This window comes from Callorhinchus milii, unplaced genomic scaffold, assembly GCF_018977255.1.
Source record: "Callorhinchus milii isolate IMCB2004 unplaced genomic scaffold, IMCB_Cmil_1.0 Scaffold21, whole genome shotgun sequence".
Lineage (NCBI taxonomy): Eukaryota > Metazoa > Chordata > Chondrichthyes > Chimaeriformes > Callorhinchidae > Callorhinchus > Callorhinchus milii.
Genome location: NW_024704762.1, coordinates 6,805,924 through 6,831,654, shown reverse-complemented (window position 1 = coordinate 6,831,654; position 25,731 = coordinate 6,805,924). Strand labels below are relative to the sequence as shown.

General features: G+C 45.0%; 1 protein-coding gene across 1 annotated transcript; it reads left to right on the top strand.

Annotated features, from left to right (window-relative positions):
• Window positions 1–642: 642 nt before the first annotated feature.
• LOC103182089 (calcium/calmodulin-dependent protein kinase type IV-like) lies at window positions 643–18,075 on the top strand. The gene is made up of 11 exons (XM_007898949.2): window positions 643–1,123; window positions 9,262–9,340; window positions 9,776–9,838; window positions 10,181–10,263; window positions 11,307–11,379; window positions 14,899–14,989; window positions 15,144–15,218; window positions 16,001–16,076; window positions 16,434–16,560; window positions 17,203–17,355; window positions 17,947–18,075. The coding sequence occupies exons 1-11, from the start codon at window positions 981–983 to the stop codon at window positions 18,073–18,075; spliced, it is 1,092 nt and encodes a 363-aa protein (XP_007897140.1). The 5' UTR covers window positions 643–980.
• The last annotated feature ends 7,656 nt before the right edge of the window (window positions 18,076–25,731 follow it).

The following is a 25,731-nucleotide window of genomic DNA, read 5'->3' as shown; positions in this document are numbered from 1 at the left end:
GCTTTTCGCGTCAGGAGGACGTCCCAAAGCGCTTCACAGAACACACTGTAAAGTGAATTGACTGTATATTTGTGGGCGAACGCGGCCGCCAATTGCCCACAGCAATGTCCCACAGACAGTCATGGATTGAAAACGACCGATTTATTATTGTTTTGGGGTTTTCGGAGGGATTATTATTAGGGCTCTGTGTGTGGAGTAAGGAAACTTGCCCGAGGTTTCGCCCCGACCTGCCGGGAATTGCAACTCGGGTCTCTCGCTTGCAAAGCGAGTGCTCTCACCACTGAGCGACAGGACTCCACGATAACTGCCACACACGCCCCCACCCCTCCACCCACCCACACACCCCCCACACACACACACACCCACCCACACACACACAGAGCCACAGAGAGAGAGAGAGAGCTACCCAGGTACATGGGTACCACTGGACACTGGTGGCCAACTGGAGCATCACCATCCGAGGGACCAGGGGTTGGGGGGGAGCTGTCAATCAGGGATGCAGTTGCCATGGACCCCGCGATTGACGGACGGGGCCAAGTGGCCAATCGGAGGCGCGACCTGTCCCGGCGCGGACCAATCGGCGCCGGGAGTGGGTGGGGGGGGAGGCGGGACTTCGCTCTCGCAGCACAAAGAGCGCAGGTGGAGGCGTTCAATGCAGAGAGTGGATGGGGTGTGGGAGGAGGAGGGGAGAGGGGAGAGGAGAGGGGAGAGGATGCTCTAACTCACCCACATCGCAGCTGACCATTGCATGCAAGGATCCCCGCTGGTGCACACGTACACACACACACACATACATGCACATACATGCACATTACATGTGTCTCGACATCTTATTTGAGGCTTCCAAGAAAAAGTCAGAGATAGAGAGAGAGGGAGAGAGAGAGGAGAGGAAAAAAAATAACAGCCAAGAATAATCATTATCTCTTTGCTGCTGTTGCACAAGGTTTACAAGGGGATCAGATAAGGCTGTGGGTGGGTGGATGGGCAGAGAGGTGTACCATATCTCTTCTCTGGTCATCATGCCAGCATCCAGGTCTGGAGCAAACTGCAGTTATTGGATCGATGGATCCCACAGAGACATCACCTATGAAGACTACTACACAGTGGGGCAGGAATTGGGAAGGTAACCTTCTAATGCAGACACAATTTTTTTTTAAATGTGGGTGTAAGCTTGCGGTGGACCCTTTCACCAGCCTGTCTCAGGCTGGAGTTGTGCTCTCGGGTAACCGTGCACTTTCTCTTTTCGTTTAAGGGATAGTTAAGGTCATTTTTCAGCTGCGGGATTCGAAGCCTCCGAACCGTTTTGTCAGCGGAATTATTTGCTTGTTACATTTCCTGTGTTCAGCAACTGCTCAGGAAAGTTTATTAATAAAAGGACGGTGCGATGAGGAAAAAGACATTCGACAGATGCAATTACATTGACCGATCATGTGTGTCATTTAGCCCCCAAAATATACCGTCAAGTCAATCTACAGTATATTCTGTGAAGCGCTTCGAGACGTCTCAATAAGTTGCTATATCAAATGCAAGAATTATTATTATACGTGTCATTTATGCATCAGTACGAGATCTCACTAGGAGAGATAATCACCCCTCTCTGGTGTGTGTCTCTGACTTGCAAACAGGTGCGATGGGCTGTCAGACTGTCACTTATCACTCATGTCATTTGTCACACTTCTCTGATAATATCACACCTCTGTTAACATCACATTGCAAATCGGTGCCAATGTTCTGATTTATAGGTGTATATAATCTGCTGCTGAGCAACAATGCAATCGAGTTCGCTTCAATCAATATCTGACCTGACAGGGCTCCGCTGGACATGTGTGCGAACACACTTACGAGCGCGCACACACACACAGACGCGCGCGCACAGCCCTGCCACCACAGTTCTTGTCTTGTACTTTGAAGTTTCGCTAGTGTGGATTTTTTCGAAATTCTGCTCTCAACTCATTCAAGCATGCACACAGTGCTGTGAGACGTCCTCTCGATGTGAAAGGCGCTTGTTTCGAATGCAAAGATTGTTTTGTTTATTATTGTATTTATGCAGTGAATAAGAATAATATTTGCATTTCATGTAATGCTTTATTGCGTTGAGAGCGTGTGGGAATTGTTCTGTAAGGAAATGACTGTATTTTCTATGCAAACACATCAGCCAATTTGTATATACAGCAACGTCCCACAATGATTGACTAAAGAACGAGAAAAACTTTTTAAAGCTCAGAGAATTTGTTGGCCCATATACAAAGGAAAACTCTCTTCTCTTTTCTAAGAAGAATAATCCTTCCATTTGATACAGTTCCTTTTATGGCTCTAAGTTATTGCAGGAGTTTCTGTAAAGGGGAGTGACTGTGTGTTTTGTAGCCAAATAGCACCAACATCCCATGTGTGTTTAGCCAAAATGTCGAACAATAAGCATCCAGCACTGAAGTATTATCCTAGATTATGAGCTCAAAAGTCCTGGCACAGGATTTGGAACCCACAATCTCTGGCAAGAGTGCTACCAACTGAACCACGCTGACAACAGTATTATGTAAAACGATTAGTGTTAAGGATTTTATGTTGAACAGTCTCTTTCTTGAGCAGTAATTTCTATTATTTCTATGAACGGGATCATAATATTTGCAATTCCTCACTGTCTTCTGGGTTCCTTACACTACAAAACAAAATTAGATTTGTATAGCGCCTTTTCGCGTGGGGAGGACGTCCCAAGGCGCTGGGCGGTCAGGGATATGACACATCAGAGCAATAGAGGGTTCAGGTTAGTACCTAGCAACTCAGAACAAGCTCGTAAGATGCTGTTGGCTGAAAGACTGAAAGTACCGCAGTTCCATTGGTCTCTTATTCTTCCACTGACGAATGAACCTAGATTTCACTGGAGATGAAACAGTAGCACTGGAACCTGCGTTGCAGTATTGGCATTGGAAAACTTGCAAGTGACTTGCTGTCAAAGTCGGTTGCCCCCTTGTGGATTCTGCTCAGAAAGCACATACATTGACCCTGTTGAATCCTGTGAAGAGTTTTCTCTCTCTCTCTCTCTCTCTCTCCACTTCGTGAACTAACTGTGTGGGCAATTGGTTGTCAAATTGGAGTTGGTTGGGACTTGGGCCACTTTATTTTATTTCTTTATTCCCTGCAGGATTGTCTTCAGCCAGATTGGGATCAGACTTTTATTTTATAAGACCCCAGTTAGTTACTTCTTGAAGGGAATGAATGGTAAATTTGACAAGTTTGCCACATACGAGAGATGTAACCCTTGCACCTGCGATAGCACCTATAATGTAGGGTTTGGGGGCAGGGTTTAGGGGAGGAGAACTGACGACACCAATGTTTGTAGGAAATTCACAGTCGTTGACCTTGTCTTGGCCTGTTTAGACAAAATAGGTCCAACAGGCTGTGACGAGGAGCAATTTTGAAGCCTCTGGGTGGAAACCCAGAGTGAGAAGCTGACAATAAAATCCAGCCACGTACCAACGTCTGTGAAACACTCCCAGCCTCTGCATTTCACAATCAAACCGGTAATATTCTACAGTTTCACTTGAGCAATTGTTAACAATTGTCAGGCATTTCTCTTCCTCGTTGTAAATGAATATCAATAGAAGGATGGGAGCTGCATGGCTTTCTGAACCAAACGGACCTTAGCCCTGGTAATGGTCATGCGATGAGCTTCTGGCTTCTGTATCAGCTGTCTGATGAACGATTTGAATAGAGATTACTTTCTGACCAAGTTATTTATAGTGGAGGACACAGAGTTCCTCAAACCTAAGCTGCTCTCAGCCCATTTGTGAAAAGCATTCGGAAATGTGGGCTTTGCCATATAATAGCTCCAGAGATTGGCATGCAGCGTGTAAGTGCTGTTTCCACATTGCATCAAGTCTGTTTGTGGTTTGGACACGTTGTACAGTCTTCACTTGGTGTATGCGCATATTTTAAATGATGTGTGTGCATATGTGATACAGCATGTAAGTGGTATACAAATGGTTGCACAGTCTGTACGTGGTGGAGTCCTTTAGCATATTGGTTAGCACGCTCGCCTCGCAAGTGAGAGGACCCAGGTTTGAGTCCACACACTTCTGTTTGCCTAGCAGTAAGTAGGAACCCGATTGTTAGTTGATTGACGGATCACTTTTCTAAGGGTAATAATTCCTTCAAAAAATAATAATAATAATTTGTTCACTCAATCCAAGACTGTTTGTGGGACACTGCTGCGCGCAATTGGCTGCCACTTTTCGCCCACAAAATTTAGAGTCGCTTTACAGTATATTCTCAACGACGTGATAAGGCGCGATATCAAACGCAAGGATTATTATTATTATAGTACACACACATTGTAAGTCTGTATATGTGTGTGTACACATTGTACACAGTTTGTAAGTGTGTATATTTACATTATTTGTATTCATGCACTGATTGTGTTACAGTCCATGCATGAGCGAGCGTCTGACAATAACAAGCCTCTAAACACAGTAAACGCATGGCTCAGAGAACAGAGGTGTAAATATTTATAACTCGCAAGAGCTTTCGGGGTAGAATCTCAGCTTCGGGTTCAGATGATGGTGAACGACTTGGCTTGTTCTCTTTAGGTTTATGATGTCCTCTGAAGCCCTGAATCAAATTCCTGCCTTGTCCTCATTTGCAGCTCTCCTTTCCTCTCCTGTTCTGTCCACAGTTAAACATCTCCCGCCAAGCCCCTTGCACAGAGCCAACGAGCTACACCTTTTTTCGGTCTATCTTTATTTTGTTGGGTCCCGTTTGTGGCACACGGCTGTGCGCAATTGGAACCCGCGTTTCACCCACAAAATACAGTCAGTCCACTTTACAATATATTCGGTGAAGAGCTTTGAGATGTCTAAACGACGTGATAAGGCGCTATATCAAATGGAAGGATTATTATTATTATTTCAAATGCAAGGATTATCATTATATCAAATGCAGGGTATTATTATTAATGTAGGATTATTATTATAATGTGTCTCTCTGCACCTACAGCACAACTGCTGTGGATTTCCCAGATCTCTGAGACAAAACTCCTGAACCAAAGCATGCCGTTGCCTGCCGGGTACCGTGTAACTGTTGTACGAAATGGAGGAATTTCTCAGCTCAGATTGTAGATTGAAACGTGCAGCAAACCAGCTGCTGTGTGTGATGTGACATGAATTAGTGAAGGCAACTTGGCACCTAACCTGCTGATATGGTGGCTCGAGCCTGCCCCGTTCTACATTTAAATCTAGTGCTTACCCGAAGTGCAAGCTTAATTGCATCTGTAATCCTACCACATTTCTCCAGGATTATTGCTCCTGTTCATCTTCTGCTTTTGTTGACGTGTGGCCCCACGTTAAGGACTTGAGCTCACAGTGCGATTGATTCTCCAATGCAGCACTGGGCAGCGGTGTGTTTTTGAGGTTGCTGACCTCAGCATTGCCTCTGAATCCTGGATTGAAGACTAGCTCTCTCCTGCTTCACTGCGATTTAATGGCTTCAGTGGTTAAAGATCACACAGAGAGTAAGTCAGCTCTCGTGAGCTTCCCTTAAATCCCCATGGATGAGGAGATAGAAGAGAGAGATGATCAGAGGCACAAGCAAAGAGGTCGTTTTCTCTTCAGAAAAAAATCACCACTGCCCAGAATTCTCAGCCTCAACCTGTAAGATTATTTTGTCTTTAACATTTAAGATCACGTGGAACAGTGAAAAATGTAGGTTCAACTGGGAGCAGTTCCTAAAAAAAGAAACTGTCTTCCAAATTAAGACTGGATTTAAGGCGGGTAATTGGATTTGAGTTGCAGACCAGCCATGATCTTATAAAATGGCGGAACAGGCTCAAGGGGTGAAGAGCCTATTCCTGTTTCTATGCTTCTAAATTGGTCTTACAGGATAAGACTGAGCAGAATTTCATTTACACTCAGGTGTGAATGGAGAAGTGCAGTTATTTATAACATTTGGTCAGCTGGGTTTCTAGCGGAAACCCATCACCATGCCATCCAAACCAGACTGAGAGTTACACATATGTACACCACTCTGACATAGAAATTTCCCTGTGTCTGAATTGATGTGCACTGTGTGCTCTCTCCCGAGAGCGATACACCCTGTTTTACTTAATTCCGAAGAGTATTAGCCACAGGCTAGCAATAGCCAAGGCTTGAGGACTCCGGAGTGCCCATTGAGGGTAACCGCTGGAGTCTTAAGCAGCTAATAGCGTGTAGCTTGCCATTGAGAGCGCTGTCTGGCAAGCTTCCCGCTGCTTGTCCAGCTGGGACCACACTACCCATTAGGGCTTTGACTTGCAGAGTTAACGGGAGCTGAGTGAGAAGAATCCCTGCTCCCAGTCAGCCTCTCCAAGTCCTGCCAATGATCAATCAGCACTGGTGCCCTGGAATACTGCAGACCCACCAAGCTCAGGACTCGGACTACCAAGACTGCCACAGAGGCTTGACTTCACAGCAAACGATTAGCCGTGGCTCTTTTGTGCCAGCGTTCTGCCTGCCTTGCCTCCCTGCAGGACTAGCTCCTGACTTCTTTGTAAACTCTCACTGATTGATCATAAGTGCATCAAAATGATGTTATTTGGCGATTAGCATCAGCAACGCAGAGCACCTCAGGCTGCTAACGACCTTCAACCGAATATTGCTCCGCTACTTATATACCGACAGGCCATTTGCTTTCAGCGGACAGAGTCAGGGTGCAGGGCACTCTCACGCGATGTGACTGCAAAACAGCAACAATCAGAGGCATCTGTTTTCCCGGAGAAATTATATTAAACTTTGCAAATTAGCATCGGGTTTCGGTCCAGGGAAAAAAAATAACCTCATTAGGATTCAATCCTTTTGGCTTTCGTTTCCATTTCGCAGCCCTCTCGGGTTTCTGCGCAGATTAGATTTTAAATACTGAGAGCACGGATTGAGCAACGGTAAAGGTCGGAGAGAAAATAGGGAGACGGACAATCCGACAACAATTGCATTTATACAGCGCCCTTCACTCCGGGCGGCGTCTCGCAGCACTTGAGGTCGAACGAGCAAAACTACCTTTGGTCACTGGAGCAGATCGAAAGCTAATCAAACAATCTGTGGGTTGCACAGAGTCATTAAGAGAATGTAATAATTGGAAACAGCAGATTCCCGGCCACCAGCAACAGGCGGAACCACAGTTGCAGGAGTCACAACACGTTTAACCTCTTATTTACAGGGTGTTCACAAAGTCCTGTTACCCCCCCCCCACCCAACCCATGTTCTTGTTTCTACAGCGCACTGACCAACAACTGAAACGTGTGGAAGAATGATGATAATTGTATTTACAAGTACTTGATTGTATTCAGTACAAGTGTTTAACTGCATTTAGTTAAACTCTGGAACGCTCTTCCTCTATCCCTCCGCCTTGCCCCTTCCTTCCTCATCTTCGGATCGCGCCTGAAGACCTTCCTCTTCGACCTTGCCTAAGGTCACTTCCCCCCCAGCCGGGCGCCGGGCTACGCCACCGTCAAGCGCTCTGGGACGCTACCCCCGAGCGAGGAGAGCGCTGTGTATATGCAAGTTGTTGTTGTCACACTTACGTAGGGATGAATGTCGACCAAGTGCTCCATAGAGGCAATGGGCAACAAGCGCGAGAGGAGAGAGAATTAGTGGGAGGTGAGCAAAGGCGCGATCGAGGAGATGGGTTTCGAGTGCTAAGATACATCAGTTTGAACGGCGAGTCCGGGTCTAACTCGGTGAAGCGCAAATTCACTTGCGACATGCGTAACTGTTGGGTTATCTTCTGACGCTTTTGTGGACAGCGCAGGAGAAAGCGCTCTCTCGGCACAGGGCAAGACGTGAGCACTTTCTCGCAGCAAAGCCTGCTTTAACCTCGCCGTTAATTCTCGTCCTTTTCCATTCTAAGGCGGGCGGTTAGGGCTGAATCGTCTGGGCTACATCACGGTGAAATCTGCTTATGGATAATACTGCGACTAAATCAAAATTCTGATTACTGAACCCCGCTGAGCCCAGCAGCCAAAAACTAATCAGTCACTGTAAATAATCAGTATCTGCAGCTGCTTTGTTTATACCGGGGCTGGACACGAGAGGAGAGGTGGCTGAATGCATCTCCCGGCCCCCACTCACCTGACATTTCTTTGATTCCTTGCTACAGTAATGCTTGGCAGATGTCTCGTTCCTCATAGTCTATCTCTCTGCTTCTCTCTCCCTCTCTCTCTCTCTCTGTCCCTCTCTCCTCCTCTACTCACTTTCTCCATCCCTTTACTCTTCCATTCACTCTCTCTGTGTATATATCTTTCTCTCCAGTCGCACTCGGCTCGCAAGCGAGAGGACGGGAGTGCTTGGGGGACGCAGCCGTGCGCAGTTGGCTGCTGCATTTCGCCCACAAAATACCGTCAATTTACTTTGTTCCGTGATGGGGTTTGAGACGTCTCAATGATGTGATAAGACGTTATGTCAAATGCAAGGGTTATTATTATTGTTATTCACCGATCTCCCTATATCCATCACTCTATCAATTCCTTTGTCGTTCTCCATCCATTTTTTCTCACTCAATCTCCATCCCTTGCTCTCCCTTCCGATACCTACAATTATTTATCAGCGTCTCTCTCTTGCTCTCCTCCCTTTCTCTCTCACTCTCTCTCTCTCTCTCTCTATATATATATATATCCCTTTCTCTCATCTTCTATCTCTCACTGGTTTAACGCAATGTTGTGCCTTTATTTCTCTGCTTGACCCAATTTTAAAGAGAGGCTCATCACATGACCATTCCAGTGTAAAAATGAATAAAGATTTTGCCACTTGTTCCAACTGCTCAAACTGGAAGTAGGAAACGGCGTAGAGATTGGAACCATCATTGTAGATCCTCTCCGACCTGCTGATTCCCCACTCCACCACCTGCGTCCCTCGCATCCTCCGCCCCACCATTGGAAGTCGCGCTCTCAGCCACTGCGCCCCGAAACTCTGGAACGCTCTCCCTCAATCCCTCCGCCTCGCACCCCCCTCTCCCCCCCCTCTCCCATTTTTCAAATCCTGCCTGAAGACCTTCCTCTTCGACCGTGTTTACGGACACCTTCCCCTCCGCCCCTCCTCCCACTCCCCAACCAGTTTCGGAGTCAGGCTCCGCCACTGTTAAGCGCTCTGAAACGCTACCCTCAGTAGAGGGTGCTATATAAGTGCAAGTTGTTGTTGTACCGAAAGCGCTGTGAACGGAAGGGGTCAGGTAAAGGGACTGTGAGCTCTTCTAACTCTTTCTGGCGTTGCTCTCTCTCTCTCTCTCTCTCTCACACACACACAGGGGGGCCACATCTGTTGTGTACAGATGTCAGGAAAAGCAAACCCAGAAACCCTACGCTGCCAAAATCCTCCAGAAAACGGTAAGAGCAAAACCCTAACTGTGGAGTAGACGTAGCAGCCACAGGACAACAGTGTACGTAATGTGTACATACCGTACAGACCTTGTGTACGTACAGTACACAGCTGGTCTCTGTGTTTGGATAGATACTTGTAAGGGCAGGGTATTAAGGGATAAGGAACAAGGGCGGGTAATTGGACTTGAGGTACAGATCAGCCATGATCTTATAGAATGGTGGAACAGGCTCGAGGGGCTGAATGACCTCCTCCTATTTCTGTACACAGCTGTTTGAGAGGAGTCTGTTGATGCAGGAAGCACATCTTCACTAATGCTCAGAAATGTCACACCAACCCTCTTCCCACCGAGACGTTCTGTTTGCTCCCTGTGTTAACTTGGTTACCGCAGTCCTGGTGTTTGTTCAGCGTGATTGAAAAAATCCTCCCGTCAATTATTTCAGATCGATAAGAAGATCGTGAGGACGGAAATTGGAGTTTTGCTGCGGCTTTCTCACCCTAATATTGTAAGTCCCATCAAACCTCCACCGCATCGTCAAATCACCCCACAAAACACACAGTCACTCCACTTTACAGTGTATCCTATGAAGCCCTTTGAGACGTCTCAACAAAGTGATAAGGCGCTGTGTCAAATGCAAGGATTATTATTATTATAAATCCACTGGATTGACGAGCGGGGATGGGGGGGGATGGGAAAGTGGCTGAAAGCTTGCAAGTCGGTGGTGAGGGCAGGGAGGGAGGGTGGGCTTGAAGCAGGCCTGGGAGGGGAGGAACTGAGATTAAAAAAATTAAAAAGTAATTTTTTTTAAAAAAAAATGCAAACTAACTGCCGGTTTGTTCTCTTGTAGATTAAGCTAAAGGAGATCTTCGAGACCCCGGCGGTGATCATACTGGTTCTGGAGCTGGTGACGGGTGGGGAACTGTTTGACAGGTGCGTTAAACACTCAGCCTCTACCCCCCCCCCCCACCCCTTGTAACTCCATCCCACATTCCCTTCGCCCGGCACCCTCCCTTACCTCCTTCAGGACACGTCTCAAGACGCTCCCCTTCGACCATCCTCCTACCCCTGCCCTCCATCCCTCCTGATCCCAAACCCAGGGCTTTGGGACGTCCTCCCGTCGTGAAATGCTGCGTGAGTGTAATGTGTTGTTGTATGTGGGTCTTTGCGATCAAGGTGACAGAGCTGAGGTTCTGCCCTATAATAAGCCATTGCTGCTTCCTGTAAAATTCGCTTCCTGGTTTCAGATTTTATTATAAATGAAACATAACGGAACAGAAATAGAACCGCAGAAAGGAGGAGGGAGGAGGTGATCCACAGTTATACTAGACTGCCCTCCTCTCCATCTCTCTGCCTGGCTGTCTGTTTGTCTGTGTCTCTCTCTCTCTCTCTTATCTATTTGTCTCTCGCATTCCCTTCGTCGGCTGCTGAAGACCGGATTATCTTCAGCCCTGGCTGTGTACTGTGCTGAATGTTATTAAGAGTGAAGTAGAGGGTGTCCGTAAAGTCCTCTTACCACCACCCTCCCCCCGTTACAAGACTACGGAGGAGCTGATGGCGCTCACACGCACACATACACACACCGCTCCTCTGGACATCTAAATGCAGCTAAACACTTGTACTGAATACAAGGAAGTACTTTGAAATACAATTTTCATAATTCTTCTGTATGTTATATATGTGTTGAATGTGATAGATTGTCAAATGCAAGTATTATTATATATTTTATGCTTCAGTCGTTGGTCCAGTGCAGTGTAGAAAACAAACATGGAGAGGTAACAAGATCTTGTGGACAGACAACCTGTACAGTAAAAGCCAAAATTTATCCTGCAGAGAAGCACCGCTCCCTTATGGGAGAGTCAATGGCCTTTAAGTGATCAGCAGTTTCCTGGCAGTAGCACATGTATTCGGCGAAGGCTGTACAGAAGTCGTTATATTGCTTTTCAGCAGCTGGATGCTCTGCTTTCTACCCGCAGGATTGTAGAGAAGGGATATTACAGTGAGAGGGATGCAGCTCATGCTGTCAATCAGATCCTGGAAGCTGTGGAGGTGAGTTTAACAACACTCCTTGATTCCCACCCTCACCCACTCTCTGACCTGTGTGTGGGAGCAGGTATACGTTTCGCCCACAAAATACACAAGTCGATTCACTTGACAGTATATTCTGTGAAGCGCTTTGAGACGTCTCGAGGACGCTTACATCATTTCTAACTCATCTCGTTTTATAAAGCACTTCCACCCCCTTCTTTTCCCCGAAAGGTGCTGCGTAAACATAAGTTGTTGTCCTCTTATAATTATCTGCCAAGCTTTCCTGCTGCTTGTCCAGCTAGGACCACACTATCCGTTAGGGCTTTGGCTTGCAGGGTTAACAGGAGGCTGAGAGGATTCCCTGCCCGCACCACTGAAATTAGGAACACACTAGGAATGTGGCGCAACAATACATTACACTTCCCGTTCACCACACGCCTCTCCTGGGACCTGAAATTCTACCTCGCCTTAGCTGGTAGAATTGACATTTTGTCTTAAATGCACCGATTTAAGATCGTGCTGAAATGTTGAGAGAGTTTTTACATTCGGAATTAATTTGGAAGTCAGTATTCAGGAGTCGTTGAGAGGCTGATTGTTTTTCCCGCAGTTCTTACATTAAGCATTTGAAGAAATTTCCACCACCAGCGCAAGGACAAAAAAGAACTTATAGCCTAAGGCTAGGTGGAACTTTGGGTTTCTGTCCTCCTAGTCCCACCCCCATCCTATGCAGAGAGCTGCCCGTGTGCTATTTGGAACAACCTACGTAAACACAGATTGTTGCTCCTGATGTCTTTGTTGGTTTACAAATGATTAGTCTAAGTTTCCAACCAGGAATTCCAACTGTACAATAATAGTAATAATCCTTCCATTTGATACAGTGCCTTATCACGTCGTTGAGACGTCTCAATGCGCCTGACAGAATATACTGTGAAGCGAATTGACTGTGTATTTTTGTGGGCGAAACAAAAGCAGTGACTGTAGCTGTGAGGCACTTAACTGAAACCAGGACAGTAAATACTAGTGCGCGCAGCGATCGGTCAGTGAGTGGGAGAGACTAGCGTTTCAACAGCGTCCTTCAAGTGGAACTTTAATGGTTGTTTTCAAGTGAAAACATCTTTCACTCGTCGACAGATGAAAGTGAGCCATTTTATCCTTCCCCTTCCAGGCCGCTGTTTCCTTCTCTGACAATAAATAGCACAGAGCTCTGTGTGCCTAGCCTTTGCCGTGCTCTCTCTCTCTCTTTCTCTCTCTTCCTACGTGTGCAGCGATGGGGCTTGAAGCCTACTTCAGGGCTTAGTCTAGTCACAGTCGTCCCTTCCTCCTGGGAAGTGCTGCTTCAGAAAGCCGAATCTCAGGCAAAAGATGCCTCTCAGATCTTATATAAACCCACCCCACATCGCCCCTGCCTGCGCCCTGATTAATTTGAAATTAAATAGAATTTGCTGGATCAAGGCTAGCTGCACCACCCACACAACGCTAGTGTGACTTTGCTCTGCACTTGCAATGACATTGTTCGTTTCCCCAGCTCTCCCGCTGAATATAATTGTGTATAATTTGAGGATATCTGCAACTCACTCGAGGGACTTCATAAAAAAGAAACTAACCTATTTATTCATTCCAAGCGGCTGGGCCGAAACAAAGCACAGTCATCCGCAAACCTGCGTTGTCGAAGTGGTGCAACTTGCTGGTAAATCAATTGGTCGCCCCAGACATCATCTAGCACCGTGCTGCTCTGTATAAATCTTGCTCTCTGTGGCTTTTATCACAGCTTTGTATGAACCCTCCACTGTGCAGCTACCAAACCGTTAAGACATCTAAGATACTAATATTAGTGCTGTGGCAGTCGTACAGATAGCTCGCTGGTCAGACCTAAATCGGAGTAATAATAATAATAATAATTGTTGCATTTAATATAGCGCCTTATGGCGTCGTTGAGCCGTCTCAAAGCGTTTCACAGACTATATTGTCAAGTGAACTGACTGTGTATTTTGTGGGTGAAACGCAGCAGACAATTGCGCACAGCAGTGTCCCACAGTCAGTCGTGGATTGAGTGACCAAATTTAGTGGAGTAGTGGAAATCTCTTTTCCCCCCCCCACCACCCAAAAAAAGGCTGTGGATTCCAGATCAATTCGAATTTATAGACTGAGATGGATATTTTGTTAGGTCGGGGTATCAAGGGATATGGGGCGAAGTAGGATAATTGGAGTTGAGATACAGATCAGCCGTGATCTAATAAAATGGTGAAATAGGCTCGAGGGCTTGAATGGCCTAGTCCTGTTCCTATGAGTAACTGATGTAGTCTCACCAAAGGGTTAATGATCAATGATGTCTCGCGGAAAGTTGCCAGCGTGTGGGAGCTACAGGAGGATGCTAATCCCCGGAAATAATCCCCATCTGCTGTTACACCAACCAGGTGTCTTCTGAACAAATGTTTCGAAGATGGATTCAGAATAATTCAGAGGATATTTTGAGCAAAGAAATCCCCCTTTTTTTTTCACTCTAACCTTCTGGCAGAAGGTGACCAGAAAAATCCCAGACAGATGTTGGTCCGTGAGAGAATAGAAACTGAGGGAATAAGTTTCCAGAGGGAAAATGAGAACTGGGATATACATATTTTCCATAGTCAGGGCATAAAGTACATGCGTGGCTCTCTGAGCAGTGATGGAAATGATGTACTCCAACACAAACACTGACTATGGGCCCCCATACTCATGAGCACTGTGAAAGTTTCGCCCACAAAATACACGGCAATTCACTTCACCGTATATTTTGTGAAGCGCTTTTAGAGGTCTTGAAGACGTGATAAGGCGCTGTATCAAATGCAAGGATTATTATTGTTGTTATTTGCAGGTGATCGGGTAGATGTAGATGAGACAGTGCAAACTGTACCAAGTGGGCTTTACTGCAGTACATAGCAATGGGGTTCAACTCTTTTTTACGAGAGCTCCGTGTTAGACAGAAGGCTTGGATTTGTGCCTGCGTGGCACCGTGCGTCTCTCAATAGGAGCACAGTGCCCTACTCCTGTCCCAGATCTCTGGTGGCACAGTAACTAGAGCATTGCTAAGCAACAACTAATTGGGAGCGGGACAGAATCTATTGGTGAAGATCCAAGCAAGCTATCTGACTGAGAATTCAGAAAACATTTGTCCCAGTAAATCCTGTGAAGTGTTTTGGGACATCCTCTCAACCTGAATAGGTGCTACACCAATTGCAAGATTATTTATTATTATTATTATTGTGATCTTACGGACTATTCCTGACGAGTATGGCAGGGCGTGCATATCCCGTCAAACACACATCAGTAGTTGGAGATATAATAATAATAATTCTTGCTTTTGATATAGCGCCTTATCGCATATTGGAGACGTCTCAAAACGCTTCACAGAATAGTTTGTGGGCAAAACGCGGCAGCCAATTGCGTACAACATTGTCCCACAAACAGTCGTGGATTGAGTGACCAAATTATTATTATTTATTATTATTATCATTGTCTTTACGTGGACGCTAACTTTCTGCTCTCCCTCAAAAACCCTTTCAGTATTTGCACGAGAATGGAGTGGTGCATCGCGACCTGAAGCCAGAAAATCTCCTCTATGCCGATCTGTCTCCTAACGCGGCCTTGAAAATAGGTACGTGCCGTTTCCCAAACACCTGCACAACCGAGATGTCTCACCTCGGCTCCGTCCTCTCCCCCTGAGCCAGCTAGCAAGGTGCTAGGGAATCTCCAGCTCTCGCTCCTCTCTAGGAACACCTTTCTTTTCAGTCTTCACCTTGTCGTTACAGCTGATTTTGGTCTGTCCAAGATTGTGAATGAGCAGGTCACCATGAAGACGGTGTGCGGCACCCCAGGATATTGCGGTAGGTCACTACACAGGCCTGCAAGAGTGTGTATATTCACCATGCAAAACCCAGCTCCCCAAAGCCAGTGGAATAATACTCGAGTCACAGTTCCTGCCTCCTGGGGCGGGTGAAATTCTAGTCTCGTTCTCTACCACCATTTTGTGTTAAAATGTAACTCTTAACCCTGAATTGTGGAAGATTCTCAAAGTAGGACTGAATATTGAAATCTGCAGAAAAACTGCTGCCAAATTAAGACCGAGTTTACGAATTTTCCACAGTTCTGCGCATTCCGTCTTCCCGGGGGAAATAAAAAAAAATGGACACTCAATCCGCAACAGTTGGCAGGGACACTGCCGTGCATAGTCGGCCGCTGCGTTTCACCCGCTACAGTGTATTCTGTGAAGCGCTTTGAGACGCCTCAACGACAACATAAGGCGTTGGAAGGAAGGTTGTTGGTTCAAGCCTCAAGTCAGGACTTTGAGCTCAGTCCAGGCTGATGCTCCAGCACAATAGTAAGGAGTGGGAGCTCACTGCTTCATTGTTCTTTATTTCATTGTTATAGGCACTAAATCAGATGCAGGGTTTATTATTAGTTACCCACTGACTGTTCTTTTGGGATATAGTACGTAGGTAGTTCGTGACATATGTGCAGGCAACCACCAGGAAAGTGGAAGGCGAACCAAATGGACTTTGGTCTTTTTTTGGTCTCGCATTTCTAATGTTTACGACTGCCATCAGCAGTAAAAGGATCTTAAACTCTGATTGGACGGAGATTGATGTTTTTCCCCATTCCCTTCCAGCACCCGAGATCCTGCGAGGCTGTGCGTACGGGCCAGGGGTGGATATGTGGTCTGTGGGGGTCATAACCTACATCCTGTAAGTGCAAAAGGCAAAATACTGCGGATGCCGGAAATCTGTAATAGAAACAGAAGTCGCTGGGAACACGCAGCAGGTCAGGCAGCGTCTATGGAGAGACGTTTCAGGTCATCAGCCTGAAACGCTAACTCACTTTCCTCTCTCCATAGACGCTGCCTGACCTGCTGCGTGTTCCCAGCCACTTGTTTTTTTGTTCCTGCGGGCGCAGCTCGCGCGCAGGGTTGGCGCTCGTCCTGCTGGGTGCAGCCTCGTAGCATGCCACGTTATCTGCGGCAGCTTCTGGGTGTCACATCCCAACAGCTGGCAACGACGACCTACTGTTAACTGCCTTTCGCTCTCTCTCTCTCTCTCCCCCAGACTTTGTGGGTTTGAGCCCTTCTTCGACGCGAGGGGTGACCAATATATGTACAGTCGAATCCTGAACTGTGACTATGAGTTTGTCTCCCCCTGGTGGGACGATGTGTCCGTAAACGCAAAGGATCTGGTGAGTGATGGGGGGGAATAAGATCAAATCGGATTAATCCCTTTCACTTGTGACAGCTCTTTCACCCGCAGTCGCTCCACTTTACAGTGCCTTCCGCGAAGCGCTTTGAGACGTCTCGAAGGCGTGATAAGGCGCTGTTTCGAATGCAAGGATTGTTATTATTATTATTATTATTATAGCTCTTAGACCATCAATGCATCTCACGAGCAATTGCTGTCCAGTGCAGAAAAGTTTTTTTTTTGTAAGAAAATACAGCAGCCAATTGAGTCCCACAAGCAGCCGTGAAGCGAATGAATGATCTGGAGGATTTATTGTCAAATCCTTCTAACGTGATAAGACACTGTACCAAGTGCAGGGATTATTTATTATGATTATTATTATTATTATTATTATTATCTGCAATTAATTGGTCACAGCCCCACATATCTGATCACTTGCGTGTTTGTGTAACTCTCTCCCGATCATGAACCTTATTGCAAGGCGCTAACGTTTTTCACTGACATCGCAGCTTATTGTTACTGCTGCAGTGTGAACCCTGATAGACATAAAAGGACGTGTGGGTGCCCGTCGTGTGGAGAAGAGCCTGAAACCGCTTGCGCTGTCGGGCAATGGGTCCGACTGGGGTCTTGTGTTCACTCGTAGGTTCGGAAGCTGATCGTACAGGATCCCCAGCAGAGGCTCAGCGTGCATCAGGCTCTACAGCATCCCTGGGTGACGGGCAAAACAGCCAACCTCGCTCACATGGACAACGCACAGAAACAGCTGCAGGAGTTCAATGCCCGACGCAAGCTCAAAGTAAGTCAAGAGCGTGTTAAACCAGCCCCAAACACCTCCGCTTGGCTCCCCAACTCCCACCAGAAAGTGTGTCCTAGCAAACAACATTGCAGTATCAAATACAAGGCTTATTCTTTAATATAAAAGGATGTATAATCATCATCATCATAATAATAATACTTGTATTTGATACGGCGCCTTATCACATCGTCGAGAGGTCTCAAAGCGCTTCACGGAATATACTGTAAAGTGGAGTGACTGTGTATTTGGTGGGCGAGACCCGGAATCTAGTTTGCGCACTGCAGTGTCCCACAAACAGCCATGGAGTGAGTGATCAATTTTATCTGGGGGGATTGTTTGCCAGGACATCGGGAGAGAGAAACTCCCTCCTCTTTTCGGGTAGTGCTGTGGGATCTTTAACGTTCACCTGAACAGGCAAGATAGGTCCTCGGTTTATCGTCTCACCCGAAGGACGGGAGTGGAACGAGAGGAACGGGAGTGGGGGCTTAGTGGATCGTTTTTTTAGTGAACTGGTACGGTCACGATGTGTCGAATGGGCTCTTTCTGTTCTGATTGTGTCTGCGTGTGTGTGTGTGTGTGTCTTCCTCTCAGGCCGCCGTGAAAGCTGTCGTGGCCTCGAGCCGACTTGGAAATGCCGGTCACCACGAGAGAGCCAAGAGCAGCAACTCCTGTTCCATTCAAGAGCAAGTTGCCAAGAAGGAGAGCGGCCAAATGTCCTAGCGACATCTGCCAAAGGCCGCTCGCCCGCCTGCTGGAGGATGCACCCAGCAGCTAACCTGTCTTTGATTCACGGCTTCACCATTGGTGTGAAACAATAGACCATCTGAGGACAGCACTACTTCGTCCTCAAGTGGATCACCAGTGTAGTGGTCAGACCCTTGTCTGAACCATCTATCCCTAGTATCTGATGCTGTAGTGCTCTCCTTAGACAAATCCACTTTAGCTCTGAACAGTTTCGAATATCAATTGTCCCAGACAACTGCGGCAAATCGCCATCCAACCTCCTTTTAGCCTCTTTTAGGTTGGGTGCAGGACCCATTCCAGCCAGGATACGTGGGCCTTCGGTTACAAGTGGCTCTCGTTAATTAGTTAGGGCAATTCTTGAACTCACCAAACTCGCACAAGCAATGAAGTGATCGTCATGTTTCAGACTCGGGTGTGGAGAAGCCTTGCGACCCTGGATTTAACAGCACAAAACCACGTATTACTGATGCTTTCAGTAGCTGGTAAAGCAGAACAGTAACCAGTTATGGTAGTTTGAAGCTCTGGTAACCAGTGGGTGATAAGTAGTTCCAGCACTAGTATTTCTAGTCTAAACTAGCAGGTGTAAGAGATTCGGATGGAGATGACCAATACGGTTATGTAATAATCCAAGGTGTATTAAGTAATACAAATAGCTTAACTTATTCTTAAAACTGAGACCATATATACAGTGGAATATCGATTCCACTGGGAAGTGTGCTGGCCCTCTACTACAACTACAACTATTCCAAAGTTACCTCTTTCATTTATACCCCAATTTAGCCCATGCGACACTTACATCTAAAAATGGAATCCAAAGTTGTTTCAAATCCAATCAAAGTTGATCAGCCATTCATATCCCCAGACTGGTTCATCCAATCACATTTTCCTTACTCAGGGTACCCATAGGTTATCAAGGTTTAATCTCAGGAATTTGGGACTTGTTCTCAAAGCCTCTGATACCAAGCGTGAAAAGTTCAATTCGACAGTGAATTGTCTTAGTTGACACCTTGAAGTCGTAAAATCTTCTCCCAACCAAACTGCAAGGCACCAATCTTCCAAATAAGAAGAAAGGAACAACTCCTATCCATCAGGTTTTGATCAAACGCACAAACCTCAATTCCCCTTTCTAGTCCAAGTTTTATAACATATTCCTTAAGATTAATCAAGATATTGCTCCAGTCCTTGCACACACTCTGGGTATCAAACAATGATTTTAACCATAATCTTACAATGGTCACCATCAGTTACATTTCTCTGGTAATCGGCATCTTGGAATTCTGTTCCGTGGTTTGCTCCCACCACAAGGAAGCACAGGGCATAAAGGATTTTTATGTTTTGGGACAATTACTACTAATAATAATTGCATTTGGTTTGATATAGCCCCTATAACGTAGAAAAGCCTCAAAGCGAGTTGCAGCAAAGTGTATTTATAGGCGATCCCAGTAACCAAATTGCACATGGAAATGTCCTGCAACTAGCCATGAAGGGAACAACCACCTTCATCAGAAAACCAGGAGAAACTTCCTTCCCTTTTTTGAGTAGTGTCATAGGATTTTTAACATCCACCTGAACAAGCAAACTGGAGATCAGGTTTAATGTTTCATCCAAGAGGTAACACCGATGTCAATGTAATGAATCCATGATAATGCAGTGCTTCCCCCAACACTACACTGGCGTATCAGCCTGGACTACGGGCTTAAACCCACTGCAATCTGACCCTAAGGCGAGAGTGCTACCGACTGAGCTGAGCTGACACTTAACTGGAAGACGCTTAGCTGGTAAAAGTAATGGCCTGAACGCAAGTATTCTTAACTCGATGGTTAAATTGACTCCAAACCTGTGTGAACGTAACAGGTCATTATTATTTGTGAGACTGACGCTTCAGCGATGGGCAGATGTGGAGTCAGCGAATGTGAAACTTGGGGCGTTTGTCCCTATAAAAAAACAAGAGGCTCAGCAACAGTGGCCCATAGTCACACACACACACCTTGCTCTGAGTCCAGTTGTTCTCAGTTTTCCATCTGAAACACTGTTAAAACTTTTTACAGACTCTGCTTTTCACCAATGTATTTATACTGTACAGATGCTTCATAAGGACAAGCTCAATTCCCTTTAAAAACCTGGAGATGTCACATTATTTACTGACCAGATCCCCTTGCCATTCTTTGTTCTGAAGGGATTCATCTTAATCTTCAAGCAGGTTGCCTCTTGTAGACTGAACATGAGCAGCAGAAAATCCCAGAGTTCGTTGAACCTAAACCAGGAAACTCAATCCTGAGTTTGGTTCAGATCTTTCCTTGAACTATTTTCAATCACAACGGTCTGTGCGTGACACGTTTCAATGGAAGCACTAACCGCCACACACAGCTGCTGAACGTCAACAGATATTTGGGAAAAATTTTATCCGAGGAGTGAAATGGAGAGAGTGAGGATGCATTGCTGCTCCTCTTTGACCTGGAATCACATCATATCTGATGGATTTTGTATCCTAGTGCTAAAGGAAATGAGTTTCACCCAGTCTAAATGCATGGTACTATGGACCCTTTCTCTAGCACCAATCTCCCTCAACCTTGAGAAGCACAAAATTGTTTTTTGTTCATTTAGTCAGACAGAAACCCATCACCATGCTTAAGAGTCTCCACACCAAATGACTGATATTCCACATGCATTATATATTAGAACATAATAACTTGCTAGGCGAAAGAAGACCAAGGTCCGTCTAGTTCACCTTCCACCATCCTGGCAGTCGCTTGACATATCATGTCCCAAACTATATGCTGTACTGTATTGTTTCCATTTGATTGGCAATGGAGTAAACACACTCCTCAAGAGGGATGTACCCTGTTTACCAGAGAGTTTAGGTGGGGTTTGGCATGAGCCAAGGTTTGACATCCAATGTTATGTGGAGCCAAGTGGGAAGAATCCCAGCTCTTAAGAGTCAGGTCTAATCTTCACATCCTGCCAATAAGATAGACTGGTCAGTCATTAACAATGGCTTAGACGAGACGACCAGTGAGGATCAACTCCCCCCACCACCCCCTCCAGATAGCACAAAGAATAGCACAAAATCTACCCAAACGTGGATCTATTTGATGGAGAGGGTCGTCTCATAATCTCAGCCTCCAATATTTTTGTTGCATTAGTTTCCTTTGCACAATCTCTGCACAGACTCCCCTTGTAAGGACCCACCACGATCACAAGAACCAGTTTCCATTTTTATTTCCGCTGCAGCCATAGCCTCACGGTAACTCCAACTTTCCTGTAACCATGGATTATTATGCTGTAAAATGACTGACCAGCAGCCTGGGTCACTGAAAGATAGTTAAGGCTACCTGCAATAGAGATACATGGAACAGCTGCAAGTTTTATATTTCTACAAGCTTGCACACCGACGGTTGGAAATCAGTTGCACTTAAAATATCTCTAACATTGAGCAATAATGACTAATCCGTGTAGCCAAACCCTGATACCAATTCAACAAGTTGCATCTGCTGAGCAAGGGAGAAGAGGGAAACTAGCCCAGATATCTTGTTCATTCAGACCCCAGACAGGAAGTTCTGATTGTAAAGTAACTAGCAGTAACAACTGCTTAAAACAGCAGCTTCAGGAAGAGGCAAAAATCTGCCTGCATTGACCTGGCCTGCGTTCAATGTAAGACTGTAATGTTAAGTTTCTCTGACACCCGCTGATGTATCTCTCTCTGCACCAAATGAACTTTAATTACCACGTTTACGGTCTGGTCTGATACGGCAATACCTTATCAAGGTCCCTGCGATACCATTTTGCTGTGTAACCCATTTGCGGCTCCACGCATAACTCAGAAAGTGCAGTTAGCGTTGAATAGAAATCAGCCCTTGCCAGGTTTCAACATTTAATTTCCATAACTAATGTCCAGGGAGAGGAGTGGAGTGGATGCAGAGTTGAGCGTGGGAATTGCCTGTCTATCAGAGAATGGGTAACACCTGGATCCAGAGGTTAAGCGCACATGTGGTTGACAAACCATTCCATGCAGACAAAACCCATTGAAATTTGTACCCCAAAACTTTGCCTTAAAAACATAGCTGGTGCAAAGGAAATGTCAGCCACTACAAGTTTCCAAGGACTTGCGTCACTAAATAAGACCCTTCTCCACGTAATGTGGTGGGGTGTGGGTCAAACAACTGTACAGCCTCAACAACAACAACAAATTGCATTTATATAGCACCTTTCACGTTGGGGTGACGTCCCAAACAGCCTCAAAACCACGGGCGGTGAATCTCGTTGAAGGATTGGGAACTGCAGAAGAGAATTGTATCCTTGTGAGTTGCTCGTTCGTCCGAAATATTATGCAGGGCAAAAGCTGTGTAGTTCTGTGTGTCTCTGTCCTCACTGCAGAACACTTTATGTATTGATTGCACTGCTGGGCGGAGGCGATTACTTTGTGTGAAATTGATGTCGTGGAATCAGTTATTGCTCACAATGCCACTTGAGAAGGTTCCATACAAATACTATCTTCTTCTGTTCTGCTGCTTGAAAGCACAATCACCAACAACTTGAATTGATAATAGCACTCTTGACTCATTGGTAGCATCTTGGAACCATAATAACAATGTAATAATAATAATAATCCTTGCATTCGATACAGCGCCTTATCACGTCTTCGAGACGTCTCAAAGCGCTTCACAGAATCAACTGTAAAGTGAATTGACTGTATATTTTGTGGGCGAAAAGCGGCAGCCAATTGCGCACAGCAGTGTCCTCCGGTCTTGCACAAACGGGGAAGAAGGTATACAGTAAGGAAGCAGTAAGTGTATAGTTAACTCCATCAGAAGGTCTAGCATTAGGTGGCGACTTATTAAAGACCACCCTATGCCTTTTTATGCAAAAACAGATAAATTCATGTAAATAATTAGAGAAAAAAAAAGCCAAACTCTCTTCTGAGCTCGGTGGAAACTGTTAATAGCATCTTTGTCAAGTTGGGTGTTTTACAAATCGAGCCTTCAGATAATTACCCGAACGGTTGATTGATTGATTTATTCTCAACCAGAGTAGCAAAACCAACTGAGCTGCTTTAGTGACATGTTTCCTAGCAAATCATTTTCAGTTCTACCAATTGTCGCAAGGGAAACTTTAAAGTCAAAATGGAAATTGTCTCACGTAGGTCTTTCTTTTTTTAGTGTGTCACTTGTACCAAACTCAAAACTAAGATTCTCTTTTCAAATTCCAAACACTGATTGACTTAAAGGGCAACTGTACATTTTGACTGCAACCAGGATACGAGGAGGAAAAGGCTGGAAAATGGGACTAAAACGAAGTTTTTTCCAAGAGCCAGGTAAAGCTCAATGGACTGAATTGCCTCATTTTTGTGCTGTAGATTTCTACGTTTCTATAGTTCCAGGGCTCAAAGTCCCTGCCTTTACCTTTAACATCTCTTGATCGCTTTATTCTCTTCCAGTGTACTGTTTTGTCTGAGCTCCATTACTGTACCACCCCATACCCTTAGTTTTTCTGATCCCGATCTATTGCTTGCTCCCCAATTTATTTATCCACCTGCAGAATAGCTGAGCATTCGGACTCTGAACTCTTCCAAAAGCACTTCACACCTACACCTCTCTGTCTACCTTTAAAAACCTCCTAGAGACACATTTCTTCAAGAGTCTTTTCGTTGATTCTATTTCCCTGCTTGATATCCATCCACCGCTATATTTGATGAGTGCTTTTGAATTATTCTTTACCTTACAATTATGCTATCCAAATGCATGTTTAGAAAATAACTGAAAGCAATCTTGAATTTCCACATGACAGTTGCTTAGTTTCATCGAATGGCTTTTTAACTGAGAATGACCCAAACGCACAGTTCATTGCTTCTGTATGTGAGGAATATTTAGACCAGTCTGTTACATACGATTTTATAGTGCTTTGTGCCGCGGATAAAATATTTGCTCTGTACAAAGAAACTTTTTACTCAAAAGTCCTCTCTAAGGCACTGTGCAGCCAGTCGCATCTTAGACTTAAAACACTGTTTAAACTAGTAAGCAGTATTTTTTGACCATAAAATTTTACTTTTACATTTGCAGGAGCACTGGTAACTGTAGCTTGAGGCTGGTTGAAAGTTTTACAACGAGTCACAGTTGCGTGATATTGAATGTGCTTCAGCTATCGCTGTTCTTAGATTTCGTGTCATGTATTATATTTACTGATTTGACCTTTTTTTGAAGTGGGGGAGGGGGGGCGGGGGGAGATGTTTATTTTAATCCACAGGGATAGTGATCTGCGCTGGTTCATTTCAGAAATCACAGCCCACCCCCCCCCCCCCTTCCCCCAGAGAGAGATTGAGGAGGGGGTACGGTGTCACAAATTAGGGGGGGGCACGTTTGTGATCTCGAACTGCAGCAATACAGTGATAGCTGTTGATCTTATGTCTTACAAATAAAAACTACAAAATACCATTAGTGAAGACTTGAACCGCTTGTCATTTATTGCAAAGGCCAGAGGAACGTAATCACCATCACTGATCTGCATTACACAATAGTTACCTTGGCGAGCAATGTACAGAGAAAGCCATTGCTTTGAAGTGTATGTGAACGACACATAACAGTTATACCTTTCAGTTAAGACATTTTTCCTGATCTTGGTTCTGGAGTTACTTTCACTCAGTCCGATTCCTCTCTTCTGATCCTATTTTCTCAGCCTACAATGCAACGAGTGATAATAATAATTATAATAATAATACTAATCCTTGCACTTGATACGAGTGCCTGATCACGTCTTCGAGACGTCTCCAAGCGCTTCACAGAATATATTGTAAAATGAATTGACTGTATATTTTGAGGATGAAATTAAAATTAATTTAGTTAAAAATAATAGTAGATTGCATTTACCGCACCGACATTGTTAAATATGTTCTGTACTTCGAATGAAGTTTCACCCCCAAAAACACCAAAAAAACATACAAAAAAACCAAACAAAAACACCCCAAAAACATACACAAAAATATACAAAAACACACCCAAAAACATATCAAAAAACATACAAAAAAACCAACATACACAAAGACACCCAAAACATACAAAAAAAACCAAAAACATACAAAAAAAAACAAAACATACAAAAACACACAAAAATATACAAAAACACACCCCAAAACATATCAAAAAAACATACAAGAAAAAACAAAACATACACAAAAACACCCAAAAACATACCAAAAAAAGCCCCAAAACATACAAAAAAACACCCAAAAACATAGAAAAAACAAACAAAAAAAACCCAAAACACACAAAAACATACAAAAAACACCCACAAAACATACAAAAAACACCCAAAAACAGAAAAAACACCCAAAAACATTCAAAAAACAAACAAAAAAAACCCAAAACACACAAAAACATACAAAAAACACCCAAAAACATACACAAAAACAAACAAAAAAAAACCCAAAACACACAAAAACATATAAAAAATAAAACAAAAAAAACCCAAAACACACACACACACACAAACCAAAGTTGACACCAAACACACTGCCCGCACTGCATGCCGGGACTTGCAGGCCGGCCTTGTGGCGAGGAAGACTACAGTTCCCGGCATGCCCGGCGGGACGCGCGGGGAGGGGGGGGTGACGAAGCGGACGCCGGTTGGCGCGAGCCAATC